The sequence below is a fragment of the Haliaeetus albicilla genome, chromosome 13, assembly GCF_947461875.1.
Source record: "Haliaeetus albicilla chromosome 13, bHalAlb1.1, whole genome shotgun sequence".
Taxonomy (NCBI): domain Eukaryota; kingdom Metazoa; phylum Chordata; class Aves; order Accipitriformes; family Accipitridae; genus Haliaeetus; species Haliaeetus albicilla.
The window spans coordinates 8941335-8961170 of record NC_091495.1 but is presented as its reverse complement, the minus strand read 5'-3'; the positions used below and the strand labels follow the sequence as shown (position 1 = coordinate 8961170).

Here is a 19836-nt window from a genome sequence, read left to right as displayed (position 1 = left end):
AACATAGCTGAGAGTTTTCAAGAAGAAAATAACAATGAAAGAGGGGAGTTATAGCCTTTTTGATTTTGCACAGCAAAGATGATGCTGGTTGAGTTGAATCCTAGTTATCTGTTAAATTATAAGGATTTTTTTCTGTTATCATTGTTCTTAAGTTGTCAGTAAACCCAAGCACTTATTCTGCTAATGTATCTAGCTTTTTTTACTTCTAGACATTATGGTCACAATGGGCTTCTCAAGAGAAGAAATTCATGAGTCTTTAGTAAACCAAAAGTACGATGAAGTCATGGCTACTTATCTGCTTCTAGGTAGAAAACCACCTGAAGTAAGTGCTACCTAACTTACATCTTCTCTTTTGGCCTTTATATCTGGCTGGGTTGAATAGTCTGGCTGTGGATGTTCTTATGAACTATTTTGTAACATCTCTTAAAAAATATTGTGATAGATAACTTATTAATGTCTTTCCCTTTTCATATCTTCTTGCATATCTTGTTAGTTCCCATATGAAGAAATAGATTGAATGTAGTATCTTCACATTTGCTTGTAAATATGTTTAATTGCTTTTTAAAAAAGCTTGCTGTTAATCTGAAGTGGCATGACTTCTAAGTGCTGAGTCTTCTTCCTGTTGTGTTTACAGTTAAAATCTTAAATAGTTAATTTGACTAGAGCAATTATTCTTCTAACTACTAAGATGTGACGTCCTTTATTTCTCAGAAATGTACTCATGCTTTCTCACTCATATACTATATTATAGTATATTTTATTATTTAATAAATAATTGCATCATAGTCATTAATAAATTTGTGATAGAAAATCTTTTGACTGTTTTGTAACTAGAGGGATCTGTAGATCTTTTGGGACCACAGGGATTTTTGAGAAATCAAGCTGAGACCAAGGCTTGCTTTTTGAAGGAGGGCTTTGTGGTTTTTTTTCCCTGCTGCTTCATTGGCCTTCCTTCCTTTCCAAGATAGTGTAGATCTGATATATGCATCTTTAAGTGCATTTTCACACAACATCTCTGAACCAGTGTTCCCTTGTGATGGCAGAGCATGGAGGGAATCTGTCTAAAATGATTTTGATTCAAACTGCTTGGAAGAGGGTATTTGTCTTTTCTACTGCTCTTACTTACAACTTAGGCTTCTTAGATACCAACAAACCAGTGGCGGAGTTACATACCTTATAAAGATGTGTTGAAGGCAATAAAGAATCCTTGAATCAGTAGTACTTGGGGTTTTTTTATCCCTTCTGACTCAATCTGATGCATTTTGAAATTGTTCTGAAGCTAAAAAAGCTCTTTAAGCTTAAAAAAAAAAAAAAAAAAAAAAAGGCCAGGGAAGCCATTCTTTGGCTTTGGTTTTAAGATAGCACAGTTTTTGTTACTGTCAAGATTCTTCTAATTTTATTTTGAGCATTCATTAACTTCTTAGCTTTAGCTGTGTATTTTTAAAGCACATTAAACACAGATTAAGTGATAAAATTAATCTTGAAGAAAATTAAACTCTGGATACAATTTTAAATTTAAAAATAAATGCCTGTGATTGGAACTCTTCACTTTATTTATGCCATAAAAGTACCAATAATATTGAATTTTGTTTATGCTTTGAAAAACTGTTTTTCTTGTAGTTTGAAGGAGGTGAGTCCTTGTCCAGCAGCAACTTGGGTCAAAGGTCTCGTCCTAGCAGCGACCTCAACAACAGTTCTGTGCAGTCTCCTGCTCACCTGAAGGTCCAGCGGAGTATATCAACAAATCAGAAACAGCGGCGGTTCAGTGATCATGGTGGGGATGACATTCCAACAAGTAAAGTAACATACACAATTTAAGTCTGAATGTGCAGTGTCTTGCGAACCTGGCAGGTCCACCACTCTGTGCATTTGTTGTGTATCTCATTGTGCTCCGCTGTGATGCTTTTATTTGTATGAACGCTTCTATGGTAAATCTGGGTCAATGTAATTTACTGACTTAATTTTTTGGACTTGTTACTTGGTTGACTCACTAAAGAAGAGCTTGAGGATGTTTCCTGTTTAGGACGTAATGGCAAAATATTGGTCTGGATAAACTCAAAGGCAGCAAACTGTGACATTTATCACTACATTTGGAGTTGGGGCCAAATTGTTTGTTTCCAAGAGACAACAATTTTACCAAGTATTCAGGAAACATTTTCAGGTGAAAGTAATTACATCAAAAAGGAATGCATATTTAAAACATTAAATGAAAGGTGATTTTTTTTTTTTTTTTCCCTTGGAGAACTATTAAATTACTAGAAATATTTGTAAAATATTTGGCGCTTTGCCTAATTTACATTGTTATTTCTAATTTTTTTCCCCATTTTTTTTTTTACTATTTTACTCTGTGTTAGTGTGGTGATGGTGGTGTTCAAAAAAAGTAACCAATATTGTGAAGATCATCAGCTGATGTGATTTTATTTCAAGGGAATGTAAAATTCTACTGATGGAGGTTTTGCCCCAAAGCATTTTAAAGAATGATGAGGGGGAAAGAATTGTAATTTTTCCAAATATAAACATGCTTTTAAACAAAGTAGTTTTAGGGTTTTCAGGGGAACAGGATTTTTCATAGTGTTCAGAGGAAAAGATACGAGGCAAAAAGTACCAAAAAAACCCAATTTGAAAAGTATCCTCTAATTCCTTTTTTAATAATATTGCACAAATTGCGTGGGTTTAAAATGAGAATTAAAACACTATTCTATGTTTTACTTATTGATGTGAAATGGGAACTAATTCTGAACTGCAAATTGGTAATGAAGACAAAGTGGGTAAAAAGAATATAGCCTGTCAAAGCTCAATTTAATAGGTTGGTATATGTGCTGAGTTTGTAGTCATAGTTGTTCAAATGCTTTTTTTGGCCTCGGGAATTATATTTAGACTATTTTGGCCAAGAAAAATGCAGTGATTATTTTTAGTTATTTATTAATACTGGTTTTATTTGGCAGTTGGTCCCTCAATTCCTCCTGCTGTGTCATACACGAAAAGGGCTCAGGCAAATAGTGTGGAAAGTGAACAGAAAGAAGACTGGGACAAGGATGTCTCACGCAAACTTAGCAGCACTACAGTGGGATCCAAAGGAGAGATGGCTGCAAGTCCACTTGTGGGTCCAGAAAGAAAGAAATCAACTACAGTTCCCAGTGTGAGTGTGTGTGCTTTTGGCTTGTTATATTTATTTTTCCCTATTTAAACAAAATCTGCAGTATAAGGTTACTACAGACATAATGGTTACTGAATAAGCCACTAAGTCTATTTCTGGTAACTTTTGCTGGCAGACAGAAATAGACTACAGTGGATGTCTTTTAAAATAAACCTTTCCCTTCCCCCACAACTTTACTTTTTCTAACACTAATATAACAGTAAGCACGAGAACGTCTGCACTTGAGCAAACTGAAGATCTGTCAAGACAAATAGTGGATATTTAGGGAAAGAACATAATAACAGAGCCAATACAGAGTGCTCTTTTTCTGGTTTCTAACGCTTGTGTATCTACAAGGAAGTCAAGGGACTTCCTCAATGAGAGATTTCACCTGAATAATCCCACGTAATATCCCTCATGAACTTTTTCCTCTGTAAATTTGTCTGTTTAGCTTTCTGAAACCACTTCGTTTTGGACTTCAGAAATGGGGTGAGGTGAGGGAGAACAACCCACTTGTTCCCTGGTGTGTGCACCTGTTGATGTTATGAATTACAACCTGGTTCTTGTATTAAGAAATTATTAATTTGCTAGCTCTTCTGTTATGATATCATTCGTAGCTTTGTAAACCACTATCATATTACTGCCTCAGACATCTTTGTTCCAAATAAGAGAGTCTGTCCCTCCTAATGTGAAAGCATCTGTTTTGCCTTGTAGAAGTTCCATGTGCAGTACTATTGGTGTTTAGGATACACAAAGAAAAAATATTGCATAGTGTTTAAACAGCTACTTAGGAGCAAGAGTTAATGTGAAGAAAAAAAAAAAGAAATATGCATGAATCATAATTTTAAGATTCAAGTACGCTTTTTGCTATTTCAGGGACATGCTGTATTAAATGCAAAAATTCTGGCCATCTTTTAGTACAGTAGGTGGGCAGCAGAATTCTCATTGTCCTTTGGGATTCTATGTGCTTGGATATTCCAGGATGATGATATGCATTTCTGCTAGTATTCTCTTTAAACAAAATAAATGCTGAAGTTCATTTAACTCTTAATATTCTGCAGGCTGTGTCTGCAATACATCCACAGATGCTTTAAACATTTTTTTATTTTTATTTTTTTTCAGATTTTACGTAGAGTTTCTTCCCCCCCACAAAGAGTCTATGAAATTATGGCTGTGTGGATTGCATGCAGGAACTTTGAGTCTTCTAAGATTAGATTTCATATCTGAGCTTTCCCAAAACTATATTGCCCCAAAGCTGATTACAGTCATGTATGGTACAAGCTGATATGTCAAGAGCATTTCTCTGCTTTGTGAGAACTGATTAAATGGAGTATCTTTGCTATGAAAAATGAGAAATTTATTTACTTGCTAATGGCAACTTCAGTATTTGTACATTTTTAGCTCTGTTACTATTTTGGGGACTTTGTGATGGGCATGATTAAGGAATAGTGGTGTCTGATACTGCAGCAGTAGTTAAGGTTGAGCAGCTTACACAAAAAAAATGAATTTGTTTTAAAAAACTCAAACATTTAAAATGAACAAAGCTAATGTGGGTAGTGTTAAAGTACTTTTATGTAACTTTGAGGGTGATACGATGTTGGGGAAGGCAGGATTTCTTAAAAACATATTTATCACCATCATCATATTAGTCTAACTTAGGAGAGTTTAATTTCAGAAACAGTTACTCCAGTTGTTAATCTCCCTTACGAGTTGGCTTTGAAGCAGTTTATTCAGTAGTCTCTGTGGGGTGATACTAATGCTGAAAAACTGTAGATGAGGGAGAACTAAACACAGAGTAAATCTTGCAGAGTTCATGATGTCCTGCAGTACCCAAGTTTAGTATATTTGAAATCTTTTGCATGCATCAGTATGGAATGTTAGCACTTTGCAAAACTCTCCCACCCCAAATTCAGTATGTACTGTATTAAAACCCGAGAATTGTATGTCATATACTGAAAGTAAGTCTTAAGCAGCTAATCTGTGCATGGCAGGGCGAGGAGGAGAATGTAGGTATTTTATGAAGTGTGTGCAAACTGAAATTAGTAACAGAAGGAAAGTCCTGTCAGTATTTGTTGCTACAAGACCTTTTTGCCATGTTATCTGTATCATAATTTCTGGGTCGACTGACACACATAGATAATATTTTCATTTTTTTCTTGAAAACTCTTTTGACAGGGGGCAACAAAGAACTCTAGTTGGCAACTTAATCTGCACAGGGAAGCCTGTCAGCCAGCCAGATAGATGTGTTCTCTGCAATTCTAGTTTGTTCCTTTGATCCTAGAGACAAATAATTCAGTAACATAGTATGTGGAAATTGGATAATACTACTTAGTAAAGCAAGTGTCAGCAAAATTAAATTTCTCTGCATTTTCTTTTAGCATACTCTCAAAGGTACAGTAATAAGATGGTGAATGAGCTATTGGAAAAAATAGCTGATGATATAAATGATTTGTGTCAACAGATTAACTTAGTACATTTGAAGACATTAAGAATATACATAAATGGCTGAAACTCTATTTTGATTTGCTTCCAATGCTTACATTTTTGTACAACATAACATACAGTAGAAGAAAGTATTTAATTTAATTTTAGTCCTAATTTTATTCTAGAATAATGTATTTTCTGGTAGTGGAATGACAAGGAGGAATACTTACGTTTGTGAACGTTCTTCAGATCGCTATTCTGCAATACAGAATGGGAAGGACAACAGGTATTCTTCAACTTTTCCTGCTTATAAATTTGGGTACAAAAACTGAGGCATAGAAAAGAAGCAGGTTATGCAATTAATCAATACCATTATGAAGCATGGTGTGAAATATGTAAAGTCCAACTGTGTGTTTTCATCTCATCTTCCACCACAGTTTCTAGGTTTCTATTGCAGTTTATAACTAAACGTGTAGATCTGCCTTTGCCTCTTTTTTTTTTATGGAATCACATTTATTACCAGGGGTTGTCTTCCAACACAGAGTAAAGTAACTATGCTCACAACTAAGTAGGCAAGTCTGTTGGAGACCATCAGATGGATCACCCTAACAGTGATCCTTTTTCATTTCTTCTGGTAATCACTCAAAAAGTTGAAATTGTTAAGACTTGACGATCCTTTTTGATATCATTTCTTGGCCTAAATAATATTTTAGTAGTGATGGTAACCAATTTGTATCTGTATGTGGGATGATAATTACACTCAGTTTAGTATATTTTGTTAAATACTATTGTATTTAACACTGCCACAATTACTGGTTTTTAAAATATGTTCTCTGTTCATCCTTGGTGTTAACCCCTGTACCTGACTGAAAAATAAAACATTGGCTTTAATGGAGAGTGATAAAAACTATTTTTTTTTAGTTTAAAGTAATAGATCTTATTCTGATTTTTTTTTTTTTTTTTTTTAGAGCTATTTAAATAAAACAGTTACGGTAAAATGAACCAAAAAATCCCTAGCATGAAATAACATAATCTAGAAAACTAGTTTGGTTTTGTTTTCTGTCTTAGTGTTTGAATTTTTTAATGATGCATTTAATTTTGGAAATAGGAAAAGTATAGAGCTGTTGATATATACTAAAATGATGAGCTATGGAACATGTAAAGTACAGCTATTTAAAGTGCTTTAAGGACGTAATTTCAAATTATTAGATGGGTGCTTTCAAAAGTGTCTTTCCAAATTTTTGTGTATAGTTTAAAATATTTGAACAAAGTTTGTAACAGTCCTTTTTTAAAAAGAAAGAGGATAACATACATTTTTTAGATTTAGGGTTAAAATATATATACTAAAATAATTTTCTGGTCTCGCAAGGATTGATAAAGTTTTTATTTTAATAGATTTAATAGCAAGACCACTATAATGAGAATTATATTTTATTTCAAAGTTTTTCATTTTACAGTTTATATTTAAATTTTTTTCTACAGTATTGAAGAGACAGACAATTCTTAATCCCTGTTCCTTTCATGAGTGCAATGAATATGCTCAGCTCTTTGAGTGTGTTCTGAAAAATGAAGGAGAACAATTTTCTTTTGAGTTGTATATTTTCCTTTCCTACAATACATTGTGTTACAGCTGAATTTGGATTTGGTGTAGCTGAACATCTTGTGTCATTGGATTATTCATCCAAAATTTTTACCTCTTTGCTACAAATATTATTTAGCTTTGGGACTGTTGTTGCTAATACATTATTAACGCAATTTTGTTTATGCTTGTAGAGGCAAAGCTGTAGTTTGGCTTAAGTCATTTGACTTTTGTTTTAAAAATTAATAACACAATTGTTTTGCCGCTGCTTTCATTTTCTTCCTCACCACTTAGGCAAAGCAGAAATAAAAGTACCAGTAGAAGGAACTATATTTTGAAAGGGTTGGCTCAGCCTAGCAGTGGCTGGGATAGTCCAGAGGAGGTGCTTTAAAAACACAGTCACTTCCAAGTGATAATATGACAGCAGTTCCAAATGTTTCAAATCTTAGGTGTTTGAGTTTTAACTGAAAATAAGGGCATTCCCTTCACAAAAGGAGATTCTATTTAATCAATCTATTTGTCTTTTGCGAATTTCTTTTTCAGTATTTTTTACTATTTCCATGTATTCTTTGTAGTCTTTCTTCACTAGTTTGAATAATGTGTGTGTAAGCTTTAATCTTGGGAGGAATGAAAAGGCCTAATTTCACATATGGTGATTTGATTTGTGGATGAACATAATTTTCTCAGAATTCTGTATCCTTTACTTTAGCTGACTAAGGCAGCCCAGTCACTCAGTCTTCTGGTTATTTAAACAGCACTTCCTATGTTCTAAAAGAAAAAATTAGTTGTTATTTTACCTGTTTTCTGTGGGTTTTTACACTAACCTCTCTTCTCCCTTTTCATTTGTGTCTCTCCTGCCTTGCTGTCGTGGTAAAAGCCTAACAGAAATGTCTGCGAGTAGCACATCTTCTGCAGGCTCTGCAGTAGCTTCTGCTGTATCAACACGGCCTCGACATCAAAAGTCTATGTCTGCCTCTGGTCATCCTATAAAAGTTACACTGCCAACCATCAAAGATGGCACTGAAGCTTACCGACCAAGGTAACAAATTGATTATTATTTCTTTAATGCTGTGCACTTTAAAAATGTTGTTCAGTTCACGATATACTTCAATATTTTTGTAAGCTATTCAAAACTGTCACGTTGCATTCTGTTTCAAAACAGTAGCTTACTCAAGTAGTGTGGGTATTACAGATGATTGAAGCCCGATTTTGTTCATCACACATGTTTGCATACAGTTAAAGAAGTTCCTTGACTGCCTCCCTCTGGAAGCTTCTGGAAAACTTAAGTAGTTAAAAATTTAACTAATTTAGACAGGACTGTTCAACACTGGCCACCATGAATTCAAATGAAATACTGAAATGTTAACCTCTTGATTTTGTAGATTGCTAGGCTCATTTCTGTCGAAAAGCACCATAGTATAGTTGCTCTTGCTATTAAATGCCCAAATAGCTTTATACATTTATTTGTGCCAGATAATTACTTAAGAAGTATCTGTTAAGTTTTTGGAGTGCTTGTGTGTTAAAGGTTTTGATGAACATATTTTTCCGGAAGAGGGCTGGGAACACTTTCAGATCTTACTACAGACTTTTCTACCTTTTTCCTTTGTCCTGTTATCTGTGTATACTTTTTCAACTGCTCTTAATACTTGAGATAATTTGATTTTACAATGAAAATCTCTCTTGATTATTTCTAAGTAAGAATCATAGAAGCAAATCAGTAGCAGATTCAGGTTTTAAAAAAAAAAAAAAAAAAAAATCAAGAGCGGGGTTTTTTTCCTATCTTTGAAAAATGGTTGTCGTGTAGGAGGGTTTCTAGCATAGTCTTTCTCTTTATTTATGCTTCTGTTTTCCCAGCAGTGCAACTCAAAGAGTGCCTGCTGCTTCCCCGTCTGCTCATAGTATTAGCACTACCACTCCAGACCGAACCCGCTTTCCTCGGGGGAGTTCAAGTCGAAGCACTTTCCATGGTGAGCAGCTAAGGGAGCGGCGTAATGCCACTTACAATGGACCGCCCGCCTCACCATCACATGAAACCGGTGCTTTTGCACATGCTAGAAGAGGGACATCAACTGGTATAATAAGCAAGATAACTTCCAAGTTTGTTCGCAGGTTAGTACCTCGATTTTTAAGAGAAAAAAAAAAAGCAGCCCAGCCTATAACTAGGGCCATAATTGCAAAGTCATTGAGAATTTCCAGTAAATGTAAATCTAGTTAGAATGCTGCTTGTTTTGTGTGTTCCTTCCAGAGCCTGCCTTGTTTTACTTCTCTGTGTATATTGTAACCATTATGTTTCACCGGCTATTCTGCTTCTTTATCTTAAAGGAGCAAGAGAACACTACTCAAAAGGGTTTTTTGCTGGTTTTACAGCTAAATTACAAAGATACTACAATTAAGTTAAGTTCATTTGATTTTAAATACTGAAAGCAGTGACTTAAAAATGAGTCATTATTTAACGTTAACAATATTTTACTTTTTTTAACTGGGTGCAGTTTGTTGCAAGGGCTAGATTTACAATTATTTTATTGCTGTGCTTAGAGGGAATAGGTATTAACAAATTATTTCAGGGAATTCTAAAATTTGTGAATAAATGAGAAGCTTAGAAGTGGGCATTAGTCTGGATGTCTGGAAATACTAATATTTCAGTATCCTGCAGCCTCGCATATCATGTTACCAGATTCTTCAAACATAAGTTCAGGATTCTGAAAGAAGAAAACCCACACATCCTGCAGCTGTGTTCACTCCTGTGATGATGCTAACAGTAACAATACTGTGAGGAGAGGTGCTGGGAAAGATTTTTCAAATACACTCTTTAATATCAAGTGACTGTTGACTTAGCAGTCACAATAGTTTTCCCAAAAGGGGACTTAATTTTCAGTTTGCCTCTTTCTAATGGTGATATACGTATAATTCTTAAGCCTACTTATGGATGTGTCCATACTGCATTATTGTCAGTTTTACAACAGAATTATATCTTGGAAACCTCTATTTTCTTTGCAGAATCATGCTGTTATGTACTGGATTCTATCATTTATGTGTTTTTAAAAAAAAAAAAAAAAGATAAATTCAAAGCTAGGTTAAGCTAGTAGTTGCAAATCTGTAAGTAAAATATTAATTGTGTAAGGTGATATTACAAGGGAAAAGAAGAGAGAAAACTAGAAATGCAGTGATGTTCCTCATAAAATTGATTTAACCTGGTGAGCTGATAGTACATCAGTGTGTGTCTAAGTAATACCTCCTATGATGACCTAAAAAAAAAAAAAAAGTATATGAATGATTTTCTTTTTTCAGAAACCTGAAGATACAGGACTATGATCCTCCATTATTGGTATCTCCAGCACTTACATAGTTGGGGGGAGAGAGTTTGTTCTCTGTTTTCTAAAAAGAAAAAAAAAAAAGTTAACAGTGAAGTTGGTCAACTGTGTTTTCAGTGTAGATTTCCAAATGGGAAGAAAGCTATTTTCTGCTAAGTAACTAACCAATTTCAAGAGCACAGGCTGGTTTTTTGCATTATAGCTCATTATTTCAAGGAATGGTATCTTGAATTTTTTTGAAGTCAGATCAAAGAATTAATATTGCCATTATGTTAAACTACAATATTAAAATAATATTGTAAACTTTGCATTTAGAATTAAGATATTATAAATTTATGTATTTTAAAATGATCTTTTCTATAGAACACTTTTATACAATTTCCTATTGTGTTTTATACTGCTAGAAATACATTTTCCTATAATGAAGGCCTTGTATGGTTTTTGTTTATTTTGTTGCCGGTGGGGCTTTTTTGTTGGCGTTTGGGGGGTTTTTGTTGTGTTGTTTTGGTTTGGGTTTTGGGGTTTTTTGGTTTTTTTTAACTTTGGGTTGTTTAAGACTTCTAGTGCCTGGGTTTACATGGGTGGAGATTTGGGGGGGTGGGGGGGTTGCTGTGCTTTTAGTTGGATCACATAACTGCATGCCTTTTAACTTCTGTACTGTTCAGGAAATAATGGTTTAAAGAATACTTTGATTAGAAAGTGTCATGAAAGACTTTTTTTTACTATCTTTTGGCAAAGGTAAATGCCTTTTCTGGTAAGTATATAAAATAAATGCATAACAACTATGCTTAATGAATAGGGTATTGGAAGTATTTCATATCAATGGTTTATGTCAAATGATACTTCTCTGATGTTAGTTACTAAAGTATTTGTGTTTTGAAGGTATTAATTAGCTAATTGAAATTTGGTGCTAAAATGTTTGTACAGCAGCACTAGGAATGCACGTAAGTGGCTTATACAATCTATGGATATTTTTCAAGCTGCTTCAGACTAAAAAGGCATAATATAAAACTGTTCCTTGGTAAAGCACACCTCTAATTCAACAAGATAAGAAGATATGTTTAAGCTCAAGCTCACCGGTAATCTTACCGAAGTCAATGTAACAGCTGATTTGCTTAAAGTTAAGCAGACGTTGAAGTAACCTTTCTGAACTGGGCTCCAAACATTTGGTCTCAGAAACTCTTAGGCACGTCCTGTCTTTAATTACTTGAGTGTGCTTAAGCATGGGCATGTACCTAAGTGGTTTCAGGACTGAGGTCTAAAGGCCTGGCCCAGAAGGGTGCAGAGCGGAGCCTTCCTGGACCACGTTGATCAACTGCTCCTCTGTGCTTGCTGGAATTACATGTGGCCATTGCTCTGTCTGCAGTAGGTTGAGAACAAAGTGTTAATTTTACCATCAGTTTTAAAAAAATTAAACAATTACATGTCAGAGCTGAAAGAAGTTAAGGTACCATAAAGGGAAACTAAAATTACAGCTGTGAAAAAATACTATTAAACAGTATTAGGCTTGACATTATTATACTGATTTTTTTATTTATTATTTTTTTTGTTCAGTAGCTATTTAACGTTGTTCTAGATGTAGGTTTTCTTAACTTTTATTTTTCACCTTTATCATTGAATCTCAACCTTAACTTTGTTTTGAGGGATCCAAGTGAAGGCGAAGCCAGTGGCAGAACTGACACCTCAAGGTGAGGAGCCACTATTAATACTTCGCTCCTAGGTCTTTCGCATCAAGGTTTAAGTGATTTCTTAAAGATTTTTAATCAGGATGTAAAACAGAATAGTGCTTAAGTAATCTGCATTTCAAAAATGCTTTTTATTTGGGGGGAGGGGGTTTTGGTGAGGTCCTTTATTCCTCATTTTTGCTTTCTTGCGAAGTATTTAATATAAAACTTTATTTAAGCATATTCCTTTGAATAATAAAGCCCCCTGTAGGAGTTAACCAGTCATTTAGGCACTTAAAATCATGTTTTGGCTTACAAATATTTAATGGTGTTTACTTTTGGTTTCAGTGGAAAATGTAGTATACTTTGTGTGTGTCTGTGTGTATATATGTATATATTAAATTATTACTATAGCTACATACTGTGTTCATTACTAAAGCTGCTGTTTGCCAGAAGTAAACACCTTATAGTCCCTGAGAAATGAATGTCACTTTGCACTGAGAAATAAAGTGACATTCAGACAAAAAGGGTGGTGACTGCTAAATACTGAATTTGTATGGCAACCACTGTACACAGATCTATAGATGCTTTGTTAGTAATAAAGCATTCCTTCATATGCTCATTCTCCAGTATATCTGCTCTTTTGCCATGTTTCAGCATTTGGTTCTGCATATTTGGTGTGCTTAGCACAGTGCATAATTTTTTATTTTTATGCTCTCTAATGAACAGGCATTGTAGTTTGCATTCTAAACTGGTCACTTACGGAAAGTATCGACTTAGTTTTCAAAACAGAAAGCCTTTATTTAAAAAAAAAAAAAGCAGCACATTCTTAACAGGATACATTGTATAATACACAATGCATTTTATCTACATTAGCCCTTTTCAATTCAAAGTCTATTAGCTGTCGAATTCATGATGTGGAAAGGGAAAAGAGATTAATCAAATGTTCAAATGAAATGAAGTGTGAAGTTGCTTTCAGCTCTTGCTTTCATTCTCTAGCTTCCTCTACTTTTTGTCATCCTACAGTGTCTGTTTTGGGCTAAAAGTCGTTTGGGATCTTATCCCTGCCATGCTCTATCCCTTAATATCGATGTGGTTCTCTGGGGATCACACTGAAAGTTAAATTAAAATACTTGTTTTGACTCCTCTCTGAATAGCGACAGTTTATAGACTATCAAAATGAGAACAGCACCTTTCCCCAGTGATGGATGGGGAGGTATTGGGCATCTTAAGTACCTGGGACAAGAACAGAAATAGTTGGCTGTGGAATTACTTTAATTAGTGCTGTTTCTCAAAATGCTTTCTACAATGGAATAAGTAATCTATTCATTAAGGAAGCGTCAGAGTAAGAACACTCATTGGAAAGTACTCCCTTGAAATTTTGTCCAAGTCATTGCATCAGCTAAAATACTTTACGTCTGCATGTTAGTGTTTTTTCTGTGACAACGCTGCTGGCTGTGTACTCAACTGGTTGACAAACCAGCAGTTTAGAACCAAATTGGAGCACAAAATTCTGCTTCATCAGTTAAAATAAAGCCCGTTGTTATAGGGTCTTTTTACACAGAGAGAGGTCAAAAATAAATAATAAATGCAAAAGGGGGGAAAGGCAGAAAAGAGGGGAGGGAATTAACTGAAGACTTGTGAATCGCAGGGTGGGATTTCTTCCTCTGCTGCTTTTACAGTATGATTTATGCTTCAGGATTGTGTCCCTCAACTTCAGTTTTGTTGGTGTATGGCATGCTCCAGACCATGAAATCAGCAGAACTTCAGTCATGCTTTCACATAGATTCCACTTTCTTTGGAGCAGTATGGAGTAACGTGTGTCTGCTGCAGTTACCATTGCACATGTCATCAGAACATTTTAGAGCAGGGGTTTCCAAACTTGCTTTGCTTGTGTGCCACTGCACCAGGGGCACACTGCACACTTGTGTGCCACTGCACCAGTGCTGGTCGCAGCTCCCAGTGCTATGCCAAAGCGCACATGTGTGCAGGAGATGGTGCAGAACTGTTCCAACAGTATCCATCTAACTCTTTGAATTAGCTTGTGTGTGACTAGTGGTGTGTCAATCGCAGTTTAGAAACCCCTGTTCAAGAACTGTATTTCTCTTCTATCTCTTGGTTATACTGCTTTTATTTTTGACTGTTCTGTATGTCACTTCTTCCAGGAGTGCTTCTGGGGAGCCAAAAGACAGAGAGAAGGAGGATAGCAAAGATTCGAAGCCACGCTCCTTGCGGTTCACATGGAGTATGAAGACCACTAGTTCTATGGACCCGAACGATATGATGCGAGAGATTCGGAAAGTGTTAGATGCTAATAACTGTGATTACGAACAAAAAGAGAGGTTTTTGCTCTTCTGTGTTCACGGTGATGCACGACAAGATAGCCTTGTTCAGTGGGAGATGGAAGTCTGCAAACTGCCACGATTGTCGCTCAATGGAGTTCGTTTCAAGAGAATATCTGGGACTTCTATCGCATTTAAGAACATTGCATCCAAGATAGCAAACGAGCTTAAGCTGTAAAGAGAACCTACATTTTTTTGGGATCAGGGAAGATTCATACATGATCTACACTTTGAATGTACTGGTTACGCCTAATGTGATTGGCCTGTGAAACTCCCCATGTAGAAATTGCCCTTATTGCAATAAGGTTATACATAGTTATTCAGAATTGTAAAGTTAAATCCAGTATGACCTATATTAAATAACTGTAGCTAAAAAAGTTATGTTCACATGTACAGGTAAGTATATAGAGCATTCTGTTCATTTTATGTTCATAGAGTTGTATAATAAAAAGATGACTGCTTAAATTCAGATCTTGTATAGTTGTCTAGATTTCTGCACAGAAATGTATGTTTGATGCTTTGAGTTGGAAAAGTTCTTCCCTATCATTTACATTTTTGGTGGTTTTTATAAGTCTTACCTCTATCATGCGTTTTTTAAAAAACTTGTCCTGAGTCAAATGCACAAAAGTAGTTTTCACAACCGTAGCATGACCATTTTTAATTAAAGATTGTTCATGATTTGAACCAAAAGTCGATGAATAATTGGCTTTTGTTCTGTGCGAGACTGTTCCTGCTTATCTTTGGCTCTTATCCTTGTTATTGGACAGTGTTTAGTTGAAAAAAATACAAACATGTTTACAGTGTTGGCACTTACAGTTTAAAATCTTTGTTCTGCCTTGGGCCAGCTCAGAGCTGTGGGGGAACAGAAACCAGGTGTAAGTGATGTTCTGTCTGCAAATTACAGTGCTTACTCCCATGGCCCGTTAATAAATGTAGCACCAAAATGGAGAACCGTAACTATTTCATTTGAATATCATGGTGTAAAATATCACTTGTTTGCTGCCTTCAGAATACTATAAATTCCATTTTATGGAAATACATTAATATTGGGACTGTTTAATAGCACAAGATAATCTGAAGTGTTGACCAATTGTGTAAGTTGATAATACCACCTCAGGAATTAGCTTGGCTTTTGGAACATGTGCCCCCAAAGAGTACATGAAATTCCACATAATATTTTACAGCTAAACATACCTTGTTTATAATGATAAATTGTTGATTTATGCTTTCGTGGTTGTACAGTTTGTTCCCATGTAACCTGTTTGTGTTTAATATTTTACCAGATTTCTTGTATTTATTCCACATCATTATGCCTGTAATGTGCAGCTTTGTAATTAGGCACTTGCCTACAGAAAAGAAAAGAAAAAAAAAAACCACGTTTTTTTCCTTCATGATTAATGATTATAAACTATGTAAAACCACTAGTACTGGTACATTTTAATACTTGTTATTTTGTACTGAATTAACCATAGAGGTTGGTTGTGCAATGTTATTTAATGTCGTAATTACTGTAATATCAACATATGGGCCCCATCTGCACACTCTTGTGAAGAATAGAAAGTTCATTAAGAAATTGTCACTTTAAAAAATAAAAATCAAAAAAAAAGCTGTGGTAAACTCTGTAACCCTAAGTTAGAAGGCTGTAAGTGTAGTAAATGTGCCATTCTCTAATGGCTTCTTGACCGAGATGGACTTTACATACTGTACTGTGATGTAGCTTTCCTATGTAACAGTTATGTTCGGAAATGGACGTGTATTGTTGCCTTAGAAAAAGGGTGGTGTTTGGAAAGAAAGAACTGTAGCCCCTTTTCTTTTTTTATCTGATGTTCATTGAAACAAAATCTGATGCAAGTCATCTTGATTCACTGGTGCACTCTATTAAAACTTACTTGAACAGTTCTCATACTAAAATACTTGTTGTTTGCCCTTTATACAAAGCACAATAATTACTGCAGGTAGCAAAATAGTCAAAAGGTGTACGGGCTTCATCTTCCACACTGTGTGAATTCAGGATTAGCATTGCATCGGTTCTGTGGTCCTGCGCTGTCCAGAAAGTACCAGTGGTTTAGCACTTCTTAGAAATGGATGTCCAGGAGCTTTTCCAGAAATTCACCAAAAATCAGCGTCCGGAGGGGTTTGTGTGTCTGCTCAATTTACCTGTAAATGTCCATGCATGTTCAATGATCCTTGAAAATACACCACTGGAACATAATGTCCATGATGTTAATCCAAGATAATGTATAAACTTAGTCATGAAACAAAACCCCTTGCCTTTTCGGAAGGTTCAGTGGAAAAAATATAGGTCATGCTGTAAGACCATAGATTAAGTACTTAAGATAGCTTCCTGCTTTGCATGCCGTATTTTTACACGGCTAACTTTGCCCTAGATTGTCGCTGGTTTTCAGCGCTTGATGTAACCAGAGGTGTATTAATGTTCCATGAAACACAGATAGCATTTCCAGAGAACAGAAGTTACAGATTTTAGTTCAACTCTCCCACAAAACACTGCACCCCAAAGTGCCAATTCAATGTTTCTATATAGACAGTTTGCAAACGGTATTATTTCCAGTAACTGCCAGCAGTGTGAAACTGCCCCAATTCCCAAACCCTGCTGACCTCCTTCCTTCTTCTGCCCTGTTGGCAGATGAGCTGCGAACCACCTTACGCTCTCAATAGCAAATACACCAAGTGCTTCAGCGAGGGCACAATCTGAGTGTGAAAGGTGTAGCTGCACCCAGACACCTCATTTGGCTTTCCAGATCTCCTCTTTGTGGCAGGAGTAAGATGGGAAGATCCAAGAAAGGTACTTTTTCAGAACCGCTGGTTTTATTGGCAAGCAGAGCGTAGTTGGTATGGAAATCAGTGAGATGTTGGATGCTGAATCCTCAATGCCTGGTTTTTGGGTCCTTCAACAGCTGCCGTGTTACGTACCTGTTACGTGCAAGTTACTCTTTGGCTAAGAGGGGGATAAGAACATTTACATCCAAAATGCAGCTTGACTTTCATGTGGGAGGGGATCAGTGGCATTTTATTAGCACGGCTTTAACTTGAGAAATCCGAAAGACAGTTAAATGCCACATCATGTTCCACAGCTCCGGGAAGGGCTGGGGATGGCTGGGATAGTCAGAGGGCTTATGTATTCAGTTGTAATTTCTTGGCAGCATTTCCAGGGGGTGTTTGGGGTGAGGGGTGGGGGCGAGCAGTTAGACTAGCGCATGATTCTGCTTTGGGTGGGGGTTGTTTTTTTCACTTTATTTCTTTATTTACAGTATAGAGACACTTCCAAACTAAGTAGATCCCTTTTCATGCAGTCCAATTTAAAACATTAAAATGTATATAGATCAATGAAAGGACTACAAAAGTTCATTCCAGCTTCCGTAGATGAAAAGTAATGCTTGAGAACAAAGTGGCATCATTGCCATATAGTTACGATGATGCCAAAATTCCATGAGGTGTTACACATGAGACTTTCGATACCTGGTGTCATATACCTGAGAGGTAGCTTAGACCTCTTAATCTCAGAACGTGGTTCCCCTGCCGCCATGCAAACAGAGACAGTAAATCTCAATTGAGAGATCTGTTCTCTGGGGTTTTGATAGTTGAACTCGGGGAAAATGAAACAAGCTCATGAGGTACAAACCCAGTCTGTGGGGAAAGGCCAGCCCCTCTTGAGAAGACAGACTTATCTTTTACCATCTTTGCACTTCTCGCTTAGGGGCAAAGTATACATTCAGTAATGAATCTATAAATAGAAAACCTAGATGTAAACACTTCTCAAAGCCCCAGAAAAATATTAATGCATTTTTCAAGTTAGCTCGAGGTGCTTGAGGTTAACAAGATGAAAGATCCCATTCAACAGCTGCTTACAGATTATTGGTATTTTATTTGTTGATGCTGCTGCTTAATCAGCATCGAGCAATTACTTCACCCCTCAAACTACCTAAGAAAGTAGCACCTTAAAATCTACAGCAACACATTAGAGCATGCAAAATTTATCTCCTATACCTTGCTGCTTCAGGCCCTACCATGTGATTAGTGTTAAAGCAGGTACTTGGGACAGGACCTACGGTGCTACTCAGTCTCACAGTCTCTGCAGTGTTTAGGACATACCTACACCTCCAGGACATTGGCAAGTTGAGCATCTGGCTCCAGGAGGTGGGGGAGAGAACTGGGTGGCTCAGAAACGGGCCCTTGCAGGCGCTGCCGCAGCCAGAGCCCGGAGGAAGGAGAAGCTCTGAGGACCACGCGTGGTCTGTGGTAGGTGTCCGTCTGGGACCGGTACTCGGAGCATGTCCTGGGTTTAGGTCTCCACCTCATCCTTCTGCAGAGTTAAATTAAAAACCTGACGATGGTAACAGGAGTGGTGACGCCTTTAAATATAAAATAGGGGAAGGGGTAGAGCACTTTTCCCGTAGTGACAGACCTGGGACTTAGCTCGCGTCTTCCACCCCTCAGAGGGTTGGCCGAGGTGTCCGTTACACTGCTTTCTGGCTGGAGCCGTGACGATGGCGAAGCACCATCCTTGGGGCGGGTAACCATGCTGGGTGCAGGATTTGCTTGCTGAATGTTAAAGAGCGCATCAGACATAGGTTCAAGGCTTCGTTCCTTAGTAAGAAAAATCCACGGTAAAGGATTAGTCTGTCCCCTTATCGCACCTGCTTGTCTGAAGTATTTGTATATGCGTCAAATGTTGATAAATATGCCACCTGGTTTAATAAATAATATTGATCCTCCCTGTGCAATTTTGCATTTCTTGACCGACCCCAGCTACACGAACCCGGCTTAGGAAGTGCAGTTGTTAAACTGCAGCCCACCCAGCGACAGAGGCGCGTGGCCCTCAGCCTCCCCCTGCATCTGGGCAAAAACCAGGGAGAAACTTTGCCCTTCAGCGAAGACTTCCGAACCTTCCCCCTGCCCGGGGGCAGCACAACGGAGCCCAGTACGCCGGAGACGCTGTTCGCCCGAGCTCCCGGCAGGACCACCTGTAACAGGGGGATTACCAGGGAGTCTGGCGTTTTGTTTCGGAGGGGAAGAAGAGCGTGGCCTCCCGAAGCCGCTGCCGGCGTGGAGCGGTGCGTGCGATGCCAGGGAAGGAGCTACCTCAGCCTTCGCCAGCGGTCGGGGCGCGGAGGCCGCAGCGGCCGCCTGTCCCACCGCTAGCGACAGGGTGGGCTTGCCCTCTGCCGAGCTGCCGCGGGGCGAGTGGTGGGCTTCCCGCAGCGAACCCCCGGCTTTCCCCAGCAAGGCGGGACACGGTTTGCGGGGCCGGGGCCCGCCGCCGCGGGTCGGCCAGCCCTCGGCCCGCTACCGCGGGCCGGTTTCCGCGGCCCATCACGGCGGCGGGGCCCGGGGCGCCTCTTCCCGCCGCCGTCCCGCCCCG

The 19836-nt window shown here is 37.5% G+C and overlaps 1 protein-coding gene and 1 long non-coding RNA gene across 11 annotated transcripts in view; one reads left to right on the top strand and one right to left on the bottom strand.

Moving 5' to 3' along the window:
• Positions 1-16367, top strand: part of MARK1 (microtubule affinity regulating kinase 1) — a 60793-nt gene extending 44426 nt beyond the window's left edge. For 3 of the 9 annotated variants that reach the window (XM_069800093.1, XM_069800091.1, XM_009928083.2), the window contains 8 exons: positions 210-322; positions 1621-1795; positions 2946-3139; positions 5746-5846; positions 8017-8178; positions 8994-9248; positions 12094-12138; positions 14280-16367. In XM_069800093.1, coding sequence (XP_069656194.1) covers positions 210-322; positions 1621-1795; positions 2946-3139; positions 5746-5846; positions 8017-8178; positions 8994-9248; positions 12094-12138; positions 14280-14634 — 1400 coding nt within the window. In that variant the 3' untranslated portion in view covers positions 14635-16367. The remainder of the gene's footprint in view (positions 1-209; positions 323-1620; positions 1796-2945; positions 3140-5745; positions 5847-8016; positions 8179-8993; positions 9249-12093; positions 12139-14279) is intronic. The other 6 variants (XM_069800095.1, XM_069800092.1, XM_009928084.2 and 3 more) reach the window with 5 other exon arrangements.
• LOC138688557 (uncharacterized) lies at positions 16314-19662 on the bottom strand. 2 transcript variants are annotated; one of them, XR_011327419.1, is made up of 3 exons: positions 19457-19662; positions 18880-19061; positions 16314-18777 (listed from the first exon to the last, which is right to left on the bottom strand). It is a non-coding gene; the product is annotated as an uncharacterized lncRNA (long non-coding RNA). The 2 variants fall into 2 exon arrangements; XR_011327418.1 differs by having other exon boundaries at positions 18880-19662.
• Between the last annotated feature and the right edge of the window lie 174 nt (positions 19663-19836).